Raw genomic sequence first — 9922 nt, forward strand, 5'->3', positions numbered from 1 at the left:
AAGACGACGTAAAGTGGAGAATTCGACCTCGGCTCTTGGTCTAAGCTGACCCTGCCCACTATCTTTTGATATTGAGACCCTGCTAAGGCTATCCCAGTTAATTAAAGCAATGCTCAATGGGCGAATAGAGACACGCGATGTCGTTGCTTATGGGGTCCGTCAACAGGGGTTCCCCGCCCTCGGCAGCTAAGTTGCTCTTCTCCAGCCGGACATCACCATCACATGAAATCCAACTGCACGTTCAACTCTCTCAACTACCCAAAGAGGCTTGACTCCCGATAGCACGCCCACTATGCGCATGAAAAAAGTCATACCGTCATAAGGCACTTCAAAGAGAACCCATAAGTCAGTCTGGGGTATCAAACCAGTCATAAAGAGGCTACCTAATGCTGTCTCTCAAATGAGAGACGTAACGACGCATACTCCAGTCGATGCCGAAACTACCGTCCTTTTTAACTTCCAAAGTCACTAACTATCATTCATCATAACCCCCTCATATCAATCCAGCCCAGTCCAGTCTGGTCCAGTTCCAGGCCATTGTGATGCCAGCCAGACTCAGGACAAGTGAGATTGAACCACCAGTCCTAGCAATATGGAATCATTAAATACTTTTTGTTTTCTTTTTCCTTCCCGTGCCTCCCACCAAGGTTTCCATTCGTTAAAAACATTCCTCGTTTTAAAGCAACCAATGTTGACATGCCCCCCAACGCCGTTCATCAACCAAAACTCTCCAAAGAGCATCATATCCTCTCCCTAGTAAGCAGGATCACGGACGCCACCTTTTCATCCCGAAATCAAAAGTACTAGCTTTTGTAGAGAGACTGAGAAACCAGCCTCGGCTTCGTTTGCCATGTTTCTGCACGCCGCCCTCCCAATTATCCAGCATCAACACAACCCCCAATATCATTCATGAAATTGAAGAATCCGTAGCGTGAACCAAGTTGCTTAGGGGTAAGCTGCTTGAGTGCTTGCTCGAGGGCCCACGAAGGGAACCCAAGTGCGACCAAGGGTCGGGCTCTCGGAAGGTCCAATAGGCAGAATCTCCTCGCGCCAGCCCAGCGCACTCCAGAGACCGACGTATCTCGGTTCAGGACTGGAAAGCTGTTGGGTGATGACAGCCCAGGCTGTAACCTGCTGGGTCTTGACCAGTTCAACGATCTGAAGCCGGCGTCGCTCTCTCTCAGCTACTGTGTCTTTGACCACGCGATAGATTGCCTCCGCATTTTGCCATCCGTTTGCCTTGTTAGTCGCAGCCTCTAGCAGTGCTTTAAGAGTTTCGAATGGGAGATTAAGGAGAATTCGAGAAAGCACTGCATTTAAAGGAGTTCGTTGCTGTGAGCCGCCTGAAGCATCCGAAGCTGGCGAGACTTTGCCGTCGGTCAAAGATAGGTCGCCAAACTGGATACCAGAAATCTGCTGAGACAGACGTCCCTTGCCCTTGCCAAGATGCACGGATGTACCTCGAGCAATGGGTGGGGGTGAGAGCTTGCGGGTACTGGCATTGCTAGTCAGAGCAGTTTGTGGAAGACGAGCATAGCTCGACGTGTCGGTCACTGAAGTGTCAATCTTGAAAGTAGGGTTGGTGTTTCTTGCGATGAAAGAGACGATCTCGTTGAGAATAACTCGAGATCCATCGCCGTACTTGAACACATCATAAGACCCCTCGTCTCGGTGATCCTCCAGGGCAAACTCCAAAGCCTTCTCAACTGTCTGCCAGTTCAGAAATTGCACAGCGACCTCGCAACCGCGTCGCATGAACGGATCCCAACGGAGGAGATGACCGGCTGCAGCATATGAAAGAGCAAATTCGAAGCGGTCAATCAACTGTTTGTAATCAGCTGCAGTCTGCTTCATGCCCTCAGCAGCAGGGTCCAAGAGTGGGAATCCGTAAAGACAATGAATGGCCATATAGAACGGTGCAGAGCGAATCCACTTGCTCTTGGTCTCGAGAAGGATGGTGGGAAGAGATGGAACATTGGGATCAGGTCGTGGCTGTTTAGCGATGGCGTTTGCGAGCTCGATACTGCGAGAAAGGACCACTCGATGACCTGGAATGCGAACTGGAGGAGCTCTTTCATCCGCATATCGAAGCTCCAAAACGCAGTCAGCAAATTCGGGAGTTGAGAACTGCTGCACCAAATGACCAATCAGACCTTCAGCGCCCTCCATTGAAGGCATCATGTGCGGGGGAGGTCCGGCATTCGGCATCATTCGCGGATACTCGGGACCACCAAACATTCTACCTGGCTGGTTGGGAGACTGAGTCTCCTCCGGGGCAGGTACGCCATTTCGCGCTGGAGCTGCAGAAAACTGGTTGTAGACACTACCATCGTCAGGAGGACCTGATGCCTGTGAATCATGATAGCTGTGTGGGGTTGGGGGACCAAAATTGCTAGGGAAGATAGGGTAAGAGTCCGGCGGTCCGTAAGCCATTGTAGGTCTTCCGTAGTTATCGAAAGTAGTGGCCGGAACCTGTTCTGCGCCATACGGCATCATAGGGGGGAAGCCGTTGGCACCAGGGGCCATGTAGGGTCGACCATCCAGACCTGTCATACCGGGAGGAGGGGCAATACCACCGGATGGAGGAGCAGGAGAGGAGCTTGTCGAACCGTGGAAAGCGCCAAAATGGATGCTGCCATTGCTGTGATGAGGCTGGTGCATAGGCGGGCCGTTAGGCAGAGGAGCGCGATGACCACGCATATCACCGTTCATGTTTGGTCCCATAGGTCGAGCAGCAGGCTGAAAGGAAGGGGGCATCTGGTATCGGCCCGGTGGGACAGCAGAAGGAGGTCGGCCTTTGTTGGGCTTTGAAGGTGGATGGTTGTCTAAAGATTTTGACTTATGAGTATTTATAAGGGCCTGAAAAAAGTTTGGTTGCCTACCGGACAGAGTTTTGATGTCGGACTTGCTTGAAACACCATTGGGCTTCTCGTTCACTTCGACTGAAACCTTGTCGACTGATCGAGCTTCAACATCGACCTGGTTCTTGGGAGTGGGCTGATCAGAATGGTCTGAGACTACGGGGTTTTTGTGGATGTTGTCGCTTTCGTTGATGGTGGTAGGATTTTCAGAACCAGATGCGGCTGCAATGAAAGAATTATGTGTAAGTAGAGGGTCTTGGGGTGCATCTTGACAATAGGCACGTCTGAAGCACTTACAGGAAGAAACCTGGGTGTTGGTTCCATCAGAAGCGCCGTTCTTTGTTTCTTTGTGAGCGTCTGCCTTTGTTTCGGCCACCTCCTCGGCTTTGGAGGTCGAGGTCGAAGTTCCACCAGCAATTGTGCTTGGAGCCGTAGCCGCAGGATCATCCTTATTAGTCTCATCAGACACATTACCATTTACATGCTTCACCTCAATGGGGGAGCGCACATCCGGTTCCAGGATCGTGGTGGAGGCAACAGTCGAAGAAAGAGGGACAGCATTGGCACGAGCAGCAGCAGAAGCGGCCTGACGCTTCACATAAGGCAGTGGGATAGCAGGCATGACAGGCTTGGAGGACTGAGAGAGCTTACTCCCGCCATTTCGGCGAGTCTTCATGTTGCCGTTTTGGGGCGCCATTTCATGGACGAGATCGTTGACGGTTCGGCGGGGAAGGTATCGGCGGGCGATCAGCTAGCCAGCGCCAGGCCTCAACAGAGGATTCGGAGGGAGGGGGGCTCTACGGATCTAGAGGAAGAGGCATGGAGAGCAGACGTCTTCGTTATGACTGAAGTGCCCTTTTGTCGATTCTGGGCCGAAGGGTAAGGTAGTTGGCCGTGGATCGGAGGCGAACTGGCGATGCACTAGAAATGAGGGTCCAGGTGCAGCTGTTTGTGCGGAGAGGAAGAGCTCAAGTAGGAGCGGATTTCGATGACGGGTGTGTATCGTAAGGAGGGTGAATTAAGGAATGAAAGGCAGCAAACCACAGGATTTAGAGGAGATTAGGGTGCTGTAGGAGGAGATGGATAGGGAGAATTATGCTGGGAGAATTTCACCAACCTGGAAACCCGGATGATGATGATGTCGAGGAGGTGCTTCCAACGGCTTCCAAGCGATGGAGACGAGTCGCAAGTTAACAAAAATTGGGGCTTTCGTCACAATTTTTCTTGTAGGTAGACCTTAGGGAGCAAGAAAACATGAGACCTAAGTTAGGGATGACAAGATAAACTGCACACAAGGTATCCTAAACTCATACTAAGTTCAGACTAAGTTACCTAAATCTTTTTGTCACTCAGGCTCAAGGTCTCGGGTTTTATTTTCTCCCCCAGGTAGACCAGACCAAACCTCAGACCTCCCCGCCGTGCCGTAGGTGCCCGCGTTAGGACTTGCGCTAAACTTCAGGGGCTTGGAGTGGGCTAGCGCAACCAACAATACTCCTGCCCGCCGGATAGTAGCCAACAAATAGAGGTTGAGCTTCTGCGGCGAACAGTCATCAGCCGGCTTCCGATATTTAACTCTGATTGCATGGAGCCGTGTTTGAGGGTTACAATAGGCCGGGCTTCTTGTTTGTCTAAGGAAGCTTATGCCAGTTGCCTATCAAAATCACGGCTGCCTGCTTGTTCCCGTTTGACTTTACGTGCCGCCTCAACTCATTCTCGCGGACGGGTACGCACTTGATACAAAGGAGCATTGTTGCATGTTGATCTACCTGTTTGATGTATTTGAGTCTCTACCCGATAAATCACAACCACTGCAGGCAAATGAGCTGATGACAATCAAACTGAACCCCATCAAGTAAACGCTCATTGAATGCCCTGAAACGCCAGATCAAGACGCGAGTCCTGGTGTTTGGCTTGTTAACCTATTGCGCCCGCCAGTCCGCCCGTAATAAAACAAAAACTAGAATTAAAAGAACATGAAGCGCTTCCCGAATACTACTCTCCCCAATCATTCCTCTCCACTAACAAGTCGAGCGACAAGAACGTAGAGGAAGAAAGCCGCACCAGCGACAAGAAGTTTGTTGCGATAGATCCATCCTGTGCTGGCATCTCTTTGTTGGTTGACCACATCAACAACCGCTTGTGTTTGATGACCGCTAGTCCCTGAAATACCAAGCTGAGGTCGACAGGATCCGCTGTTATCAGCGTCTAATCGTGTACCACTGACAGGGTCAACCTTGTTCTTGGTCATCCACTCCCAATTCTCAGCATCCACCTCTGGCCACTCTGTTCGGAACTTGGCGCCACCATCACCAGCCTTGATGTTGCCCCTCTGGACAGGACCCGTCTTGCTATGTGTTCCATTACCAGTCGAGTTCCACCAGCGTGATCGAGCAGCGAGGGAGCGTCGTTCCGCGGCGGTGCTGGAAACGGAACCGGTTGTCATCTCTTCACTTGTCATGAATGACAGAAGGCCGATTAGGATAGTTGAGACTTCCCATGCGGGATTGAATGACTTCGGGTGGAAATCGGAGATAGACAGACATAGTCGCGACGAAGGCTGGAATCGACCGGACGGGGTGTGCATGCGAATGGCGGGAGGAGCAAAAGGATAGTTTGGGGGGAACATTAGAGTTCCCCAATACTGGCCGCCATGATAAGGTGTGTCCTCAGGTCCGGTAATGATGTAGTGCCATCTAAGTCGTGTTAGCAAAGTCAACTCGCGACCAATTGTTGGGCGTGACGTAACGTACTCCAGAATGTTAGACTCGGATGGATGAGCGACAATGTAAGGAGGAGGGTTCTCTGAGATGGTTTTGTATTCGCGTGTCAACTGTCCAATAATTAGTATTGCACATTCAAGTGGTGGGAGTTGAAGTGCATACACGCTTGGTGGCGCCTTTGCTAGCCATGCTGACTGACGTTGGATTAGAAGTTGACAAAGAGAACGGGACAGATTGCGGGTCGCGTGAGTAGAGTCGAGGCTGAAGTGATTATCGAATCAAAGGAAAGTAACGAGTATTTACGAAACTCGGGTGAAGTGAAAGATAAAGGTGTCTCTAAAAACTCAAAAGCAGCGATATCTTATGCTTGGGCGCAAATGAAGAGTGTATAAGTTGAGATGAATGGAGAGGAACGCAGGAGGAGGCACCCTTTGCCAGGCACAGCGATCCCGCTAGGTCCGGATAGTTTGTGGCTGTGTATCACATGCATCCTATGACGAAGTTGAAGCGCCACGACTTTGAGCCACAGGTCTCGGGCCCACACCTAAGTAGTTAGGTGCGGGAGCTCGGGAAGTACGTACCGGCGATTAATTGGAAGCTGGGCTGTCAGGGTCCAGTCGGTGGTCCGATACTCTTTAAATCGACATCGTGAGGCTATTGCAAGCAAAAACTCGGCCCTTGAGCTACCAAAAATGGCTGCAATTCCTGGGTCAACCGGGGGTCCGGTAATTTCATCCAACCACTGAGACATAAGAATCAATCATCTAACTTGAATCAGTCCATGGATCCCTTTAACAAGCTTCATTCCGACACCGGTTCGTTGTTGCATGAAGCAGAATCGAAGCCCGAATACCAAAAAGAACAAGATGAAGCCAAGCAACGGCGTCTGGCTCAGGTGGTATGTTCCCTTACCGATCAGAGCTTCAGATCATAAGCTAATGTTATGCAGATTGGTGACCAGCAACTGGCGCCCATGACGATCAACGAGCTTCGAATCCACGGTGCGGTCAACACACGAACAAACTTCCTCGATCCCATTTTCCAACCCCTCATTACCGATGCCTCGAACGCAAGCTCGACTGTTGGCGATGTCATCAACAGTCTTCGTATCGCAAGTAACAAGCTTGATGGTCTACGTATGGTTTCCAGTAGCTCTCACCGCAACACCAAATTAACTGATCTATAGAAATATTCCAACCTCAACCCGAAGTCTACCTGACCTCTGCCCAACAGACCGATCCCTCTACCTCCCCCACCGATGTGAACGTTGATATCCGAGTTAAGGAACTGTCTCGATTCAAGCTCCAAACTGGTACCGATGTCGGCAATGGAGAGGGTTCAGCTTATGGTTCGCTATTATGGCGAAACATGTTTGGTGGTGCTGAGATGTTGACGCTTAATGCAAAGGCTGGCACACGTACACGCTCAGCTTATAGCGCCACCCTTACCGCACCTGTCAAGAGTAACCCCGACATGAGGTTATCGCTTGAGGGTGTGGCCTCAGCTGCCGAAAAACCATGGGCTTCTCATGAGGAGGTGCTCAAAGGCGGTACACTGCGATTTTCGTGGCTTAATCAACAACGCGACACACAGTCCGTTGAGTATTCAGGCATCTGGAGGCAGATTACTGGTTTGGCCGAAAACGCCAGTCCAACAGTCCGTGCAGATGCTGGTGACTCTATCAAGAGCTCTGTCAAACACACATTCTACAGGGAAAGGCGTGATAACCCCCAGCTTCCTCAGAGCGGGTACATGCTCCGATCTGGACTTGAAGTAGCTGGTCTTGGTCCTCTTGCTGGTGATGTTGCCTTTTCCAAGGGCGAGGTCGAAGTCGGCGGTGCCATCCCAATTCCTTTGCCAGGCATTCGTGAGCGAACAGGAATCTCCATTGGTGGTGGATTGAGACTTGGTTTGCTTTGCCCGTTGCCTCTTGGTTATGAGTTTGCTGGAAAACTTCGACCTACTCGAATCAACGATCGCTTCCAACTTGGAGGACCAACAGATGTTCGAGGTTTCAAGCTCGGAGGTCTTGGTCCACATGATGGTTCTGATTCTGTCGGGGGCGACGTCTTTGCTGCTGGTAGTGTCAACATGCTTCTTCCAGTTCCTTACAAGGGACCCGATTCCGGTCTACGATTCCAGCTCTTTGCTAATGGTGGTCGTCTCGTTGCTCTCAAGGACAGCAAGAAGTCCTCCAGCAGTGGTTCCACGCAGGAGCTGTCCGGAACAGCTGTCCGAAATGGGATGGTGAACGCAGTTGGTGAGCTCTTCAACGGTGTTCCCAGTGTTGCGGCCGGTGTTGGTCTTGTGTATGCTCATCCTGTTGCCCGCTTCGAGCTCAATTTCAGTCTGCCTTTGGCTCTCAGGAAAGGAGAGGCTTCAACGAAGGGGCTGCAGGTCGGCGTGGGAATCAACTTTCTGTAAAAAAAGCATAGATATCCTTATGACGAAATACCACTCTCATGTTTCAATTCTGCATCTCAAATGCCCAACTATTGTTGTTCTTGAGGACTAGCAATGAATTGCTCTTGTAGTTCTTTGTGATATTTCGGTGAATAGCTCACAATGGCCCCTATAAATCAGAACACCTCCATTAACATACTGCTTTTTCAAGCAACACCTGATCATCTCGTAATTTCTATGTTGACCACTATTCTTACACTTCTCTCTCCTAGATCTAACTCTTAATACTCAGTATCTTTCAGGGTATTTACTTAGCTTCATCAGCTCTTCATCACCATTCCTCTCTTATTCTTCTCTTACATATTCCTACATTACATCGCCCAGAATGCCTTCCCAGTCTCAGCAACTACGCCAGAATCGCGAGAAAATGCCAGTACCTAACGTCACCAGAGAACAGCTGCAATTTCCGCTGGAGATCGCTGGTGTCTTGAACACTTTAGGACCGACTTAAACAAGCTTACGCATGACATGGAAAAGCCTGCCGTCCAGATGCCACTAGAATTGCGCCCGATTGACTGCGCATACGGCACTTCTTCCAGCTCGCGATGTCTCTCTTGCAATATCGGTGGAGGGGATTGCGACATGTAAGCCCTTTACTCTTGACCTTTTCGTAGTGGAATACAACCTGATCAGGGTTCATGAACTTCTCGCCGGCAATGCTTCTGATGTCCATAAGCTCACTCAGCATGTCTAGAGGCTCCTGGATTTTGAGAAGGATGGTCCTGCTAGAGAGGAAGCCATGATTATGAATTGATTGATTAATTGATTATTGAACAGGCCAGTAATATATAGCCAAGCAAAGCTAAGAAAAAAGGAGGGTATATATATATATTTGTTGCCGTCAGCCCTGTACGAGGCCATCACGCTTTAACTTTCTAATCGGAGGCTTAAACTGTGAGGCCTCTATAGTAGGCCAGCATCACAGAGGTCAAAATCAGAGAAGGTTTATCTGCCGTCGTTGCGCAATTGCATGCCTTGACCAAGCAGTATAAATACCGCCTGCAGGTCACTGGGTATATTATATGGGAAGGATACCAAGTTTAATATTTATTTTCCCCATAATCAAATTAAGCTCCGGTTTCAGATACCGCCATCCAATAAGATCAACATATCGAAACCAGGAACTGCTCGGGATAGACCGGAGCGAGGCCGATATCGTTGACCGGTGAAGGATCTCCGGCAAATAACCGACCAGTATTTCGAGCTTTTTCCGTTTGACCAGTGCTTCCGGAGTCTAAAGTTGGTTGAGCCGTTAAAATCTAGTAACCGAGAGCGACGAGACAAGTAGCTGGCCTTCTCTCCGATTGTTTAAAAACCCTTTTGCAATTGCGCAACATCTCCGGCCCCCTACCCCCGAAGAATCCTCCAGCGACCACCTTCAGTCGAGCCGAATCGATTCAATTGGCTTGCCCCAGCTTTCGGAATAGCGTTTCGCCAGCCAGCCATCTGCCCATCATGCTTCGAACCGTCACGGGACGCGCTGCCGCCTCGGGTCTTATGAAGTCAGCTCTGCCTCGGGTCTCCCAAGCAGCTGCGTCCACATGCTCGCTTGCCCCGCAACTGCGACTTCAGAACAAGACTCGGGTTGCTGGTCTTCAACTCTCCAGAGCTATTCACAGCACTTCAGTCAGAATGTCTCAGACACGAACAGAGAGCGATGCCTTTGGCGAGATCCAGGTCCCCGCCGACCGATACTGGGGAGCCCAGACGGAACGATCTCTCGAGAACTTCCGCATCAACCAGCCCCAGGATCGCATGCCTCCACCCATTGTCAAGGCATTTGGTATCCTGAAGGGTGCTGCCGCCACTGTCAACATGCGATATGGCCTTGGTGAGTAGCAATTGAATTCATATAGAGCTGTTTGGTGGTAATATCTT

At 50.4% G+C, this 9922-nt stretch overlaps 4 protein-coding genes across 5 annotated transcripts in view; 2 read left to right on the top strand and 2 right to left on the bottom strand.

Annotated features, from left to right (window-relative positions):
• Nucleotides 1-4: 4 nt before the first annotated feature.
• Nucleotides 5-4031, bottom strand: FVEG_01839 (hypothetical protein; the record flags this gene model as incomplete). 2 transcript variants are annotated; one of them, XM_018888845.1, is made up of 4 exons in its annotated part: nucleotides 3370-4007; nucleotides 3159-3309; nucleotides 2883-3083; nucleotides 946-2825 (listed from the first exon to the last, which is right to left on the bottom strand). In XM_018888845.1, the coding sequence occupies exons 1-4, from the start codon at nucleotides 3556-3558 to the stop codon at nucleotides 946-948; spliced, it is 2421 nt and encodes an 806-aa protein (XP_018744867.1). In that variant the 5' UTR covers nucleotides 3559-4007. The 2 variants fall into 2 exon arrangements, with proteins under 2 accessions (XP_018744866.1, XP_018744867.1); XM_018888844.1 differs by having other exon boundaries at nucleotides 5-2825; nucleotides 3159-4031.
• A 496-nt stretch (nucleotides 4032-4527) lies between these two features.
• Nucleotides 4528-6027, bottom strand: FVEG_01838 (ubiquitin-conjugating enzyme E2 J2). Its single transcript, XM_018888843.1, has 3 exons — nucleotides 5744-6027; nucleotides 5612-5691; nucleotides 4528-5554 (listed from the first exon to the last, which is right to left on the bottom strand). Exons 1-3 carry the CDS (start codon nucleotides 5768-5770, stop codon nucleotides 4867-4869), a joined length of 795 nt encoding a protein of 264 aa, XP_018744865.1. The 5' UTR covers nucleotides 5771-6027; the 3' UTR covers nucleotides 4528-4866.
• A 165-nt stretch (nucleotides 6028-6192) lies between these two features.
• FVEG_01837 (hypothetical protein) lies at nucleotides 6193-8059 on the top strand. The gene is made up of 4 exons (XM_018888842.1): nucleotides 6193-6306; nucleotides 6360-6479; nucleotides 6531-6717; nucleotides 6768-8059. The coding sequence occupies exons 1-4, from the start codon at nucleotides 6274-6276 to the stop codon at nucleotides 8003-8005; spliced, it is 1578 nt and encodes a 525-aa protein (XP_018744864.1). The 5' UTR covers nucleotides 6193-6273; the 3' UTR covers nucleotides 8006-8059.
• Nucleotides 8060-9218: 1159 nt separating this feature from the next.
• FVEG_01836 (fumarate hydratase, mitochondrial) overlaps nucleotides 9219-9922 on the top strand; it is a 2555-nt gene continuing 1851 nt past the window's right edge. Inside the window, exon 1 of the mRNA XM_018888841.1 lies at nucleotides 9219-9875. Within this exon, the coding sequence (XP_018744863.1) occupies nucleotides 9500-9875 (376 nt within the window). The 5' untranslated portion in view covers nucleotides 9219-9499. The remainder of the gene's footprint in view (nucleotides 9876-9922) is intronic.

The sequence above is a fragment of the Fusarium verticillioides genome, chromosome 6, assembly GCF_000149555.1.
Source record: "Fusarium verticillioides 7600 chromosome 6, whole genome shotgun sequence".
NCBI classification, from domain to species: Eukaryota; Fungi; Ascomycota; class Sordariomycetes; order Hypocreales; family Nectriaceae; genus Fusarium; species Fusarium verticillioides.